General features: G+C 38.9%; 1 protein-coding gene across 2 annotated transcripts in view; it reads left to right on the top strand.

Moving 5' to 3' along the window:
- The window catches only part of ALDH1A2 (aldehyde dehydrogenase 1 family member A2), a 55,514-nt gene extending 41,487 nt beyond the window's left edge, over positions 1–14,027 (top strand). For both annotated transcript variants that reach the window (XM_068143925.1, XM_068143924.1), the window contains exons 8-13: positions 3,368–3,470; positions 5,983–6,167; positions 6,878–7,042; positions 7,410–7,567; positions 8,351–8,425; positions 11,746–14,027. In XM_068143925.1, the coding sequence (XP_068000026.1) occupies positions 3,368–3,470; positions 5,983–6,167; positions 6,878–7,042; positions 7,410–7,567; positions 8,351–8,425; positions 11,746–11,818 (759 nt within the window). In that variant the 3' untranslated portion in view covers positions 11,819–14,027. The remainder of the gene's footprint in view (positions 1–3,367; positions 3,471–5,982; positions 6,168–6,877; positions 7,043–7,409; positions 7,568–8,350; positions 8,426–11,745) is intronic.
- The last annotated feature ends 463 nt before the right edge of the window (positions 14,028–14,490 follow it).

The following is a 14,490-nucleotide window of genomic DNA, read 5'->3' as shown; positions in this document are numbered from 1 at the left end:
CTTGCTGGTTTTAGATATCGTGAAGAATTACATCCTGGCATTTTCTACTTTAGCAATAAGAATTCTAAAGGTGATTTGACTTGTTCTGAGAGGTGTGTTAGTTTACCATGCTACACACTTGCCCTGTTCAATGTAAGGCGTTTTTAGGGAGGCTACATTGTCATTTATTCCTGCTTCTGCTTTATCTTTTCCATCCTATCTTGGGCAGCTTGTGCCTCCTGAATTAAAAGTAGCTGTTTCCCTTTTACTCTCTTGATGGGTTTGGTAAAGCTTAGGGAGCTGTTCTTGGACAACTGTTGTGTCTTTTATAGGCAAAGGCCTATAAAAGATGGATGTCAAAAGGATTCATCTTCTTAAAATTGAAACAAATAGGGTGTCATATCACCCCTGACAAAGTTCACAGTGTAGCTCTGGGCTCCCACAGGGAGTCCCAGGATTTAACCCAAGGAACAAATGTGCAATTTCTAGTTTAGGAGTCTCTCCAGGACTTTCTGTAAGGGATTGTCTTTTTACTTGTGCTGCACTATTTACTATGCTCTTTTTCAGGGCTGCTTCTCACACAGGGCATTACACTGTCAAATAAAGCTGCTCTTCTTCATGTCAGTATCTCAAAATTCACTTGTCTTTGCTGAAGACACACCCTGAACATGCCATGCAGCCCTAAAATGTTACTGAGAAATTCTGCATGCAAGCTGGAATTTAAAAAACAAAACAAAACAACAATAAAGTAAGCTGCAGAATAGGTTTGAAGGTTTTGTCAAAGCACTGACACCCAATGCCTCAATGGCTGGATAATGAAAACTGCAGTTCCAGAAAACAGAAAATTTCTGTCTGATTGTGCCATATCCTCAAAACTTAATCTCTTGTAACTTAAACCACTTACTGTTCTTCAGCTATTCTAGCAGTATCCCAGGAAAGGTGTAATAGCTGGACTAGAGCAGCCCAGTTACTTAAAAAGCCTATGTAACTGAAGATGTGTGCCTTCTCTGTCAATTTTTGCACTGTTCATGGAATATTTTCATCTGTATAGCTTCCTGTGCAGCCTTACCTTCACGGTCTGTAGCAGCATGCAAGAAAAATACCTGCTGTTCAGCTGGACTAGTGTTCTCCTACATTCAGGTGTTCCCTAGTGACTTTAATGTGCAAGCAAAGACTTAGAGCAAGGAGAAGCCAGATATTCTGACACAGCTGCAGAGAAAGTATCACAAAACTTGGTGGTTTGCTTTTGACTTGTGAGACTTGTGGTGCTTTAAGAGTAACAGGCCAACCCACCTGTACCACTTAGAAAGACTGATTTCTGTCTGAAAACAGAAAATCCGGAGAACACAAAAGGCAACAGACTGTTTTGAATTTCTGCAGAGTATTTAGAATGTGCCTGTGTAAATCCTTGAAAGAGGACATTAAGCTTCCAAACACAGAAGGCATAAAGAGGCAACAATCAAATGTTTTATATCATGATACACTCTCAATGCCTGATGTCATACAGTTCAGAGTCCAGGACTATTCATCAAATAGTCGTTTGGGTTTGATGGGTTTTTTTGTACAGGGGTGCCACAAAATGATTCTTTATTCTTCTTGTTGTTATTGTGAATAACAAATTGTTTTCTTTGAAATGGGCCAAATTACATCTGCCTCACCCTCCATGCTGCTTACAAGGTTAGGGCACTTCACAAGCTATCCAGGGATACTCCTGATATCAATCTTGAAGCCTATTCAAAACACGGATGGGGAGTCAGGGCTTTCTCTGCCAACATTCCTGCCGAATAATCGCAAGCTCCATTATCAGTGGGGGAGTCCTCTCTTCCAGTGCTCCTCACAAGGCTGTGCTGCCTGTTGGGAGCTCACAGATAGAGCTGAGAGACTCAGCAGGAAGCATGTACTGAAGACCATGCAGATTGCAACACTATCACTTATCCCTTTCATGCTGTCTTTCTCCATAAAGAGAGGGTCAGTCACAAAAGGCTGCCTTTGTCACTAAATAATCACAGCACTGGTGCCTTCGCTCAGACTTTTCTCAATCTATGAGTGCATAGGGACAATAGGAGCACAGTGAGCAAAAGTTCTGAACAGCATGAGCCCTGCCATCCTGAGGTCTACACTGATTTCTAACTGGAAGGACACAGTGAAGCTGTCTGTTAAGTTTATACATGGAAACTTGACAACAACCTCCCTGTTTTAACAATATTCTGCACCATACTTGTCCAAATTAAGACGGTTGTTTGGGAGCCCTGTGGACATTAATATTTGCCATACACGTTGTCTTTGGGCTTGCATATTTGCCAATCATTTGTTTGCAAAGAATCCTTTCAAAATCTTTACTTAGGCAAGATTTTTGACATTAAACTGGTAGAATGGAAGGTGGAGAGATGGTGAGCTAGACACATAGCTTGGGCTTCTTGGTCTGTTATGCTCTTTGTGAATTTTTGAAGGGAAAGAGGTGGTGGTTGCTCCTTGGAAGAGGGAGGTTCAAGGTAGTGAAGGTGTAAATGGCTTAGGCTGGCACTGCCTATAAACACAGCACTCTCACTGGTTTCCAGTGTACATTTTCAGCACAGTTTGAGAGACTGGAATTTCCAGATGACATGCTCAGTATATGTGGTGGGGGTGGAGGGCAGATAGAGTCCTTCTTTTTCATGTTCACTCCTGGCTCTCAGTCAAATATAGCAATAAAATCAGCTCCAATTAAGGGGAAATGCAAGGAATTTTGTGATAATGTTAACACTCCATTCCATCAAAACACAATTTTTTTAAAAGAAATAACCTCAGTCATACTCAGCTGTAGTATCACCAGTACAAAGGTGCAGTAAGTGGTTGACAATTCCTTCATTATCCTGTGGGGGTTTGATTTGGTTTGAATTTTTTTTTCTGTGGGGGCCCTGGTTTCTGTTTCATTTGCTTGTTGATTACTCCAGTGGTAACTTAACTTTCTCCAACAGATTGCCTTCAGTTCTCTAAGATGTTCGGCTTCTCATCCATTAACCCCTTACTGCAAGGAATCTCACTCACCTGACCTTAGAACAAGAAAACTGGTATAGAGGCTAGAGTACTGCGTGAATAAAAACAGTCTGAACTCACTGTCATCTCACTTCACATAGAATTTTCTTTGCAGTCTTAAAATATGTCCCTGTGAAAAGAAAGCACTTAGCCAGGTTATCAGGTTCTCAGCATAGATACAAATGGGTGAAGGGTACAACCACTTCTTCATTTCTAGAAAACCTAGGAAGCTGTCCACTGATGATGAGAAGCTGTTTGGCTTGAAGAACCTGCTGGATTATATAAAGCGCTGTTCTAGTGACAGCCAGCACTGGCTGTTGAAGTGAACTGTATGACTACATTGCCTGTAAAACATGTCTCCATTTCCTTTCAGGTTGGAAAGCTGATCCAAGAAGCAGCTGGAAGGAGTAATTTGAAGAGAGTTACACTGGAGCTGGGTGGGAAAAGCCCAAACATTATTTTTGCAGATGCAGACTGTAAGTCAGCACTTCCGTATTTTCCTTAAAAGCATGTTCAAGTGATGTCTATTTTATTTTATTAATTTATTTCCATTTTAGGACATATATTCTATACAAGGTGACATTGTCCAGTATAGCTGTATCTAATTGCACTTTTAATCTCACAGCAGCAACCTAAGGTGTGATATTTATTATGAAAATACAACATTTGAACCCACAGATCCACAGATATCAAGAAAACTGACAGAAGTTACAACCAAGCACGTAGAAATGGTGTTATTCATAGTCATGGTCATACATTTGTCATCCTAAACTCTGCAGGAAGGTGGTTTAGTGCTTTAAATCTAGAAATTCTGTATATTTTTTTGCTTCACAACAATTCTGAAAGGGGAAGGCTTTAATTTACACGTGAGTTGCTAATCTAGTCAGTGCAGTATACTTTTATTAATCTGTTTTGATCGTGGCTATAAGCTGAGATTATTCCTTTAAGAAAAAAATATCACAGATGAAGAACTGGGTATTGATACATCCTCATTGCCACCGTCAGCAGGGAGCTGAAGGTTTTGGCAGCTGAATGATGTTATGCAGCTGAGATTTTTGGCACCCGAGAAGGTACAGGACAGCCACTTAGGACAGCGTAAGAGCACAAACTGTGTGTTTCTGTTTAAATGTTCAGCAATTAAATAGTTAAAAATGTTGACATCTAAGTTGTCATCAGGAGGATTTAAGGTTAACACCCCATTAAGATCAATGGGACAGTTCACACTTTGGTTTGAGCTATTGTTTCAGGCTGTGTGCAGGCACCCTGTACCCAGTGTATTTTCTGAGAACTTTGTAACCTAAATACATAGGCATATAAAGATTTGGTCTTTCAATTTAAAGGGAGAAAATGAATAAAACAATGATTCTGAATAGCATGAATTACAATACTTGGTTAGAATCCTATATTTATTTTCAACTGTGTCTGAAAGATTGGGGAAAGTTGTAGAACTTTCAGCAGCTTTTCTACATAGAAATGCTTTTCCAGGCTGAGGGCATTACAGCCACAGCCATCCTGGTAAGCTAAAAAGGCTCCTGTCAGCTGCAGACAGACTCAGATGTTACAGCCATCTACCTCACCTACTCATCTCCATCTCCCACCAGAAATTACCATATCTCTAATGTTCCTAATCTACTAACTCAGACTGGATCACCTGAACACTTCTAGCAGACTGATATATGCTGAGGGCAGGTCTGTGTTATGGCTTTCCACAGTGGAAGGACAATTGCTCCAAGCTGCCACACAGAGCTGTGTATCTGTGACCTGCCATATCTGGCAAATAAGTTTGAGGACCCAGGGAGATGTTGTAGGCAACAGGGGGATTACCAGGACACAGAGGGAGAGCATAGGACTTCAGGACTGTCTGTTTCACAGTATATCATACTAAAGCTCTCTGTCCCTTTCATAATTACAAGCAGCAGCACTTGACCTGAGATTCAGACTTTGAAGCTCTGATGATTTAAGAACAGCAGACAATCTGATTACCATTCCCAAAGAGCTATTTGTTCTGTTTGAGGAATGCCGTGTGCCAAAAGTTAGCAGAAAGCATGACAAAGCTGATGAAAGTTCAGAGCACCAAAACACCCAGAGAAGAATGGTTAGACCCTTTCATGGTGAAAACTCCATTAACAATAGAGGAAGAAGCGTCAGTTAATCAGTTCTACCCACTAGTGGTTTCAGTCTCTATGGAGATGCCTGGGAAAATTTGAATGTGGTCCAGGGAACACCCAAAATAAATAGATTTCAAGACCATGCTGAGGGCAGAATAAGATGTTTCTGTTAGATGAAGTTGTCTAAAATGTGCTGCAAGTAAACCACTGTTGCTCTGTTCATTCCATAAAAGGTTATACTTGAAACAGTGTTCCAAAGTGCAACAGCTGATTACAGTGCTGCAGGGTATCCCTAATTAAAGATGAATTCAGCATTCTTGACTAGCCAGCTATTGTACCCAGTGGGAGAATTTAGATCTGAATGTGTAAGTGGATCCTCTCTCCTTGGGATAGTGGATATTTCAGCTGATAATTTAGATATTGCTATTATATGAGACACTGCTGAAGTTGTTCTTGCATATCCCAATCCTATAGACTGCTAAAGCATTGTCTTGATTTAATTTTTGCAGTTGGTTATTAAGCAATATTTTGTGGCTTGTGTTATGAGATGGCATGTGGAATTTATTACCTGTGGACCTTTCTTCACCTAGACAATGCCTGAAGTGCCAAGTGGTCCCTTGCAGTCTAGTGTTTCTGAAATAGCTGTAATGCTCCTCATATTCCTCTAGCATTACTGTGCCCAGGGTGGAATACATGGGGGGGGGAAACAACTTTAGGTACATTTAAACCCTCCATATTTTCACAGGGATTATGACACAAAATTAAATTATTATGACCCAACACACAATAGTATGCTTTGATTTGATCACTACACATGACACTGTGTATAGCAAATGTGTCTATGAAGTTTCACAGCAACATATGCTGTCTTGGTTTTTAGTGGACTATGCAGTGGAACAAGCTCACCAAGGGGTCTTCTTCAATCAAGGTCAATGCTGTACTGCAGGCTCACGGATTTATGTGGAAGAATCCATCTATGAAGAGTTTGTTAGAAGAAGTGTAGAGCGTGCAAAGAGGAGAGTTGTGGGAAGTCCTTTTGACCCAACTACAGAACAAGGCCCACAGGTAAAGGAATAAAGCTTCTACTCTACAGCCCAAAAGGTACCTGCAAACATTTAAACTCTACTATGACAGAGGTCAGTTATGGCATACTCATTCACGGTTCATGGTAGCTGACATGAAAAACATTTTAAAGATTAAAATTCTAATGGAGTGCAGCTTAGAAGTGTTTCAAGTTAACTAAAAACTCTCATCTTAAATATCACTGTTAGTCTCCCAGCTTTAACAAGAAGATTCTGATCTTCAGCCCCCAAGATACAGCTGTAAACTGTGAGAAGCTCTCAAAGTCTCTGTGGGCACTTGATTTCAAGGATTGTCTACAATTGCAATTGTGCTTGCTGACCACTAGAGAGACAGGAATTCTAAGCAAAAGATGGGCAGAATTGGAAACTGTTCCTGCCATTAATAAACAGCTGGGCTTATACCATGTTCAGGAAGTCAACATGGGACAAAAAATAATCTGCTTTGTTTGTGCTTATAGATTGCTTAGCAAGAATGTGGGTTGAGCCATATACATAAGGAAACATAGCCTTAAGAAGACTGAGTCCTAGGTTACAGTCAACAGCTATTTGTAGATCTTTGGGATCTCCAGCTCAAAGAGTAGTGAATATAAACATAAGTGTACTTGCTGGGACATAACTTGCCTAAAAGAGCGAATTTTGACCTGATTGTCAAACACACAGGATGCAAGTCAAATGGTTTCTTTTTTCTTTTAGATTGATAAAAAACAATACAACAAGATCTTGGAACTGATTCAAAGTGGCATTACTGAAGGAGCAAAACTTGAATGTGGGGGTAAAGGGCTGGGAAGAAAGGGCTTCTTCATTGAACCTACGGTGTTTTCCAACGTAACAGATGACATGCGGATTGCCAAGGAGGAGGTATGCACACACATGGGCAACATCATGTTATAATGTCCTAAATAGGACCTTTTTTCCCTTTTGTTTACAGTGAAAATTACCACTAGATTAAAAAAAAATGAAAAAGAAAAAAGCAACTTATGACATCTGTTGGGTAAAGAAGCTAATATTTTTCCATTGACTATAAAGTCTCAGACCTCACCACTGAGTCAACTGCTTTGAGAAATTCATAGTTTCACAGACAGCTATTATCACTATTAAACGTTGCTGTGGGAATTCATAAAGACTACCACAGGAGAGAGAAGACAATTTAAAAAGCCGAACAAAACATGAACTACATGCTTCTGAGTGGAGTGGTTTATTAATTAATGATTAATCTTTGTTGTAGATTTTTGGACCTGTTCAAGAAATACTGAGATTTAAAACCATGGATGAAGTTATAGAGAGAGCCAACAATTCTGATTTTGGATTGGTAGCTGCTGTCTTTACAAATGACATAAACAAGGCCCTGACAGTCTCTTCAGCAATGCAGGCTGGGACAGTCTGGTAAGGCAAAAGTTATCACACTTCAGCTCTTGGAGATAGAAAGTTTGACTCACTATCATTAAGACACCTCAGTTTTGTACTCTTGTCTGAGAAGTGTTTATCTAGACCATCCCAGTGGTAAATCACTAGCCAAGATATGGAACAGCTGTAGGGAGGTGTTGTGACTGCTCACTGAAGGAGAATACTATTGGAAATTGGAAAGCACCTTGCTTGCCATTAGCATGGCAGCCACACTGCTGAATGGCATTACTGAAAACAAACAAAACAGATTGTAAACAATCCTTTCTGTGGAGCAGAAGAATCCTGTGAGGTTTATGCTGAAGTCACAATGAATCCTGTACTTTCTACAACAGTTCCTTAACTGAGTGGACACCTCTCTAGTCCTTAGAAATAGGTAATGTCACTTACAGAGTTTAATAGTTTGCAATTTGGTATGTCAAGCCTGGGTAAACTAAAGATTCTTGAGAAATCAAGGAGAAAAAGGACAAATTCTAATCTAATAGCTCTGACACTGACGTTTGTCAGCAGATTAAGAGTTCAATACTGAAGTTGGTCCAAGTGTTTGGTGCCCTCCTCCAGTCCTCACATGCAAAACCACATTCTCCTTGTAAGAAGCAGATTAGTGGTTTTGTGTCATAACTCCCTCATTTCTTTTCAACATGTGGTGTTTGTTATTACTAAGAGGTATAGTGTCTTTAGCTTCCCAAGTTTCAGCTTCTCCCTGAGTTGTCCAAATGTCTCTTTGACATCACAGTTGGGACTTAGTGCCTCTTCCTGTTACAGGATAAATTGCTACAACGCCTTAAATGCCCAAAGTCCTTTTGGAGGATTCAAAATGTCTGGCAATGGGAGAGAAATGTAAGTATTACACTGCTGTGTTGTAAACTTTTTTCAGCTCTACAACATAAGAAACATTAGTGAATCATTCCATACAAATTAAGATCAGGAAATAGTCCCATCTAAGGCTCAGGGCATAATGTAATATGACTGATAAGCATCACCCTTTCTAAATGCAATCGATTTACATGATAAGAGTCTCCTTTTTTGTACTGCTGTGTGCTTGTTGACTGGTTTGGTGTACCTGTTTGAGAGCTGTTCTGCCATATATTATGCCTCTTTTGTTATTTTTTCCTTATTTTCCTTTTTCCTAGTTTTATTAATATTAGGTGCATCTGAATTTTATTGAAATCTTATCTATCCCGTCCAGATTTATAAACAATTTTAAATAAAATCAGGCCTAGAGAAGGACAGACAAGTGTGTTTACATTCCTTTCACAAAATCACCTTCCATTACAAAGCTTTCTGTGTTCTCTTATTCCACTTAGAACAAAGTGCCAAATATTTTGAAATGGAGCTCCATGCTCAAATACTGTCCCATGTACCTAATTTAAAATCTTAGCAGTTTTTAATTCTCATTACAATCACAAGGAAGTTTAGCAATTGCATCAGCCCCAGTCTGGTTACTCATACAAAGGATTCTATTAATTTCTGTGCAGGAGGCATGTATACCAGATATGCCTCACCTAAGCTTTCAAAATAGCCCATGGCTAATGGCAAACTCAGCAGTAAAACTGAAGGAAAGTCAAACTCTTTAAAACTTTAAATATGTTGAAGTATACAACTTGATCTATAAAATACGCTCTATGTAGTCTGAAATATTTTTCCTCATTAGGGAGTACTTTGAATAACACATTCATACTATTCTTCACATTCATGAGTTATGAGGTGATCTCACACTGGCCATAAATATGTCAGCTCATCTAACTCTTATCATTGTGAAAATATTCTAAAACTACTAAGCTCGATAGAGCACATGAGTAACTTGACACCCAAGAATGACCCCATTGACTTCAGGGAGGTTGACTGTGCAACCAAAATATTCACATATTGGTATTGTAGAGCTTTTTGAAAGTGGAGAGAAAGTAGGCACCACCCCAATTTCCATAGAAAAATCTAGAGTAGTTGTATGCTTTGATTCCCATCTACAACTTTTAAAATATTCATCATAAACAATAAATGTTTGGAATGGCAGTAATCTCTCAAAGATGCCTGAAAACCTACTTTGGACTAATTATTTTACTCCTTTCAGAACCTCTTTGATCAGATATCACCTTCTAATTCCTCTTCTTCCCTGCGTTAATATCTGTACTTTTAATTAAAATGGTATAGTTTCTTAGATCCCTGTTTTAAGGGATACATTTTACACATAAGTAATTTTGTCAGGCAGTTAAAGAACAAAGGAAAAAGAGAGACAAGAAAGTGTCTATATATGTGTGTCATTGCTAAGCCAGATCATAACTGTGACACTGTGCTCTCTGTGCTAGCACTGTACTATCTGGGACTTGTTTTGCTCCTGCATTTAAATTCACAGATTTTTATCACACATGGGGAAAAATGGACACAGAAAGCTGAGATCTGCTATACTTATTTTACACTCCCACAAAATGTAGCAGGGTATATGTGCATGCCAGTAGAGAACCAGAACTCATACATACAAAACAACTTTATTTACATTGAGGTTACTTAAAATATTCTTGTGTTGATTGAAGAGTCAAAAAGAGGTGGGTTTTTTCACATTTACACTTTAAAAAAACTTATCACTACTTGAGTGGGTAAAATGTAACTCCTGTAAATAAAAAGCAGGTGACTCATCCCAGATAGCCACATGTGGCCATTCTAGTCTCTCTCCAAAAATCTTCAAAGGAAGGAGGTACCATTCTATTTCAGAATCATCCTCTAATGTCATAGGAATTACTATTGTCTGGGTAGCTCTGAGACAGAGCAGTGCCAGCAGGAGAATGGCTTGGAGTTATAATTCTTTTTCTTGTCTTTTTTCTATCTGGGACAGAGAGAGGAAAGACAGTATGTAATATTTCTTTCTAAAGATCAATTTGTTCCCCTTCTTCATACCTACACAACCAGAAGGAAGAGCATCACACAAACCTTACCTGTGGGCTCCTTCATTTTCACAAGCTCTTGTTCTCACCCTGATATCAAGCTGTAATCCAAGACGACCCAAAATGCTCACAGAACAGGAAGTTATTGCTCTCTAATTCCCTATATTAGGCTGTAGGGACAAATGAGTCCTTTAATTGAGCGCACACACACTGACTCTTCTGCTCTCCATGTCTGGAATAACTCATCTTCTTACTCAACAAGGACAGTTTTTTAACTTCTGAAAAACGCTTGCATTAGAATTCATCAGAGCTGACCACTTTCAAACTTTCGGCCAGAAAACAAACATGTAAGAAACAAAAGCTTTGCGCTGCAGAAACAGACAATAAATACATTGAATGTTGTTTGCCAGACCAAGACAGGAAACCAAAGGGTAGTTGGAACACACCTAAAGGCACTGGATACTCTAGGCTAGATTATCTGTTGACTAGCAAAAATGTGTCCGACAAACAGGTGTCTGGAGCCACGCTGCAGCCCTATGGAAACAAGCAGGAACTTTCACACAGACAGACTTACTAGCATTAGTTATTGGGCTCCAAGTGGCCCCTGGTGACAGCTTCCACTGAGCCAATGGAATGGTTCTTTGGACCATTTGAGTCTTAGTCATTCTTTGGAAACAAATCTACTACTGAAAGCTGTGGGTGGGTGCTCCATATCAATGGGAACCTTCCACATGTCAAAAAATCTTTACTAATATATTTCCCTGCATGTACTTAGACTCTGGTAAATCTTAAAATGCCTATCAAGTCATCAGTCTGAGTCAAACATCAGCCACTCACATATAAGGCTCACCAAGCCAACACAGACCTCAGAACATTTTCAAAACTGCAGGTGGAATGTAATGGGTGGTAAATACTGACACGTCTGCCCAAATGAATTAACTTCCCAAGGAAGGTTACAGGAGTTCCTCCCCCCATTTTTGTGTAAAATTTAAAATGTAGGCTATGCAACACCAAGGGCATACAGAGGGGTTTGATTGCTTTGAGCAGCAGACCATCCACTGCATTCTGAAAGCAACAGTCATTAGAAGAAGGTTCTGATGAATTCCCCAGAAATATTCTGTATGCAGTTGGCATTAAATTCTTCACAGGGCCATTGAAAGGGAGAATCTTCAAGGAGAATTTTAGGTTATATCTGAACTTCATCAAGGAATCACTTCGCAGACTTCTGCTTAACAACAAATTAAGGTCTGGTTTAAGATGATGCTACCATTTGTTTTTTAGGGGTGAATGCGGATTGAGAGAATATTCTGAAGTTAAAACTGTGACAATAAAGATCCCTCAGAAGAACTCCTAAAATGATGAAGGACCACAGTGTGCAGAAGAGCACATGATACCACCCTCTATTCCTTATGGAGACCAGCACTCAGGAATGAAAAGTGTTACACAATATATATTTAAGAAATTAGGTTGCAACATATATACTGGGCACATAACTGTGTAGGTAATGCAAACCAACTCTGCATGTTTTCATAGAACTCTCCTGAGAATCATTACATCTTTATAAAACTAATTGTACAAGAGATAACATTGCTGTTGGCCATAATTTAATAATGGTTCTAGCTGTAAAACTGTTAAATGCAAATGCATGCACACACACATTTATCCCTTCTTCAAATAAACAAAGTAATTCTTACTCCTTTCAGACTGCCTTCTCAAACAGACCTGCATTGTACTAACATTCTAGTTTCAATCAGAACTTCATAAGCCAGATTTTACCCAAAATGCTAGCAGTGAACAACATAAAGAAGTACCATTGATGTTCTTAAAGAAATAAAAGACTCTGACCGTTAACAAGCCAAAAAAATGGTGCACTGGCAACTTTCCTATTAGCATGCTCACACAAAGAGGTCAAGCTAGGGAGGGAATCAAACCACTATATGGACAATGAAATGCAAATACTTATTAGAGAGATTTGGCTTTCAGGACCCACAGCAATCTGCTTTTCAGAGTTTATTTTCATAATTACTTTATGTCTTGCTGTAAGGAAAAATCCTCCCTCACTTACTTGAACTTGAAAGGTTTTACCTGCCTGCCAAAAGAGCATGGCCAGATAGGGTGGGAGGGTGTTAAGGAGAACAGGAACAGATCCTGAGGCTTCACAGGATATTTCAGCTGTCACTACTTGTCTAGTTTTGTTGTCATTGCTGTTGTTCCTTTCACTTTTGAAAAAGCAAGTATATGCACACACAGACTCCATTTATTTGTCTACTATTAAACTGTCTGTGATTACACTGGGAATTTTTATTTGATACAGCAGGAAGAACCCAGCAAAAGGCCACCTGACAAGAAGTAGGCTTGGCTATTTTCTTGCTAACTGATGGCTTGCTGTCCTCACTGTGCTTGTGAGCCTCAGGTGAGCTTACTGGGTAGTACTGACTTTTCAGTTATGTCTTTTTTTTTTTCACTTTTGGCCCAGGGCAAAAATATGAGCAAGTTCTTTTAGAAGTGAGGTGTTTAAAACCTGTCACATTATTACCTGCTGCCTACAGAATCTCTTCCAACTTGTAACTAACAAACCGAACACTATCTCTTTCTTCTTTCCAGCTGCAAGGCTCATTGATTCCCCAGTCTTTTTTTAAAGAGGTTTCATTTTATTTTTTAACTTAGAGATATGGAAATTTAGTTTTAAAGTACATTGAATAATCTACAATGTGTAGGTACACCATTTGGGGTTGAAGAACAGAATTATGGCCTCAGGTGTAACAGTTTTTCTAGCTGCAGGATCTATACAACGAGCTGCTGAAAACTCCAGGCCTGATCAGCAAATCATTTCTGCACGTTCTTAACTTCCTTTACTCTCCAAGGAATTCTTTTTAGATGTGAAGTTGTGTGTGTCCTTAAACATACTGCTGGATCAGAACAAGAGTATCCAGCACTTTCTAGTGTGGTGGTCCTCAATATTTTGTATTTTGACATTCTAACTCCTGTCAAACTGTGTATGTGTTTTTAGAGCAATAGGTATACATGATGTTACTCAGAAATGACAGTACCTTCACAAACATGGAGAGGAATCAAAATATTCCTGAGTTGTTAAATGCAAATGCCATGTATTTCCTCTGTAGTTTGCCAGAGTGAAGAAAAAACAAAATACAGAAAATAAGAGATTAGTTATGTTTTAAACAACAATATAAAAATGTGAAAAAGGAGAATTTACTTATTTTCTCCTCTTTACTTAAAAGAGAAACTTCCTGTGCTAACAGCATTTACACCATGTACTCTTTTGTATTCCCTTTGTGTATTTTGTATGTCTGTGCTGTACTCCCAGTACATTCAGGAAAGTAATGTAGAGTTGCCATTTTATTCAACCCCGTCACTCACTGCAGCTCCATTTGATGTACATGGATTTGTGAAATCCTTTTTTAAATGCACCATCTGCATGGATCCAACACACCATTCTTCCAGTCCCTGCAGCTTTTTGTTACAGTTTTTAATCATGTATATAGTTATATGTTATTAAAAAAGTAAAAGGATATTTTCTATGAAGTTTTTTCCATTAAAAAGGTTTAGAGAAAGACTTTAGACTGTGAGACTCCTTTATTGTTGACAGAGCTATAAAAATATTTAAAACAATATTTTCTTAGCAAAAGATCTGCTCTCACAGTAGCTTTATTTTCATTTGCAAAAGTGAATGAAGTAAAAGGCCAATTACATTTTCTGGAATATTATTGCAGCTGTATGAAAAACACTTGTGAACTGCAGATCTAGGTCATAGCCAAAGTTCATCCTCACCCTCATGGTCATTAAAGTTTAGCTATGGGGGAAGGTCTGAAATCATCAGAACCAGTGGGGTACCCTTGCAAACTGCTGCATCACAGCTTGAGTTTCAGATAATGTTTAAAAAAAAACCCATGATGCCTTTTCTTTCTGTAGTAGATGAGTCACAGAGATGATGAAATTAACACTCCCATCTTTTATAGAGTGATATTCTACTTGTCTTTAATTTCAAAATGCTAAAACAGGAGAATG

This window comes from Melanerpes formicivorus, unplaced genomic scaffold (genome assembly GCF_026170545.1).
Source record: "Melanerpes formicivorus ecotype bairdi unplaced genomic scaffold, bMelFor1.0.p_v2 SCAF_10, whole genome shotgun sequence".
NCBI lineage: Eukaryota > Metazoa > Chordata > Aves > Piciformes > Picidae > Melanerpes > Melanerpes formicivorus.
Note: the sequence above shows the minus strand (reverse complement) of the source record. Positions and strands in the feature narration are given on the sequence as shown.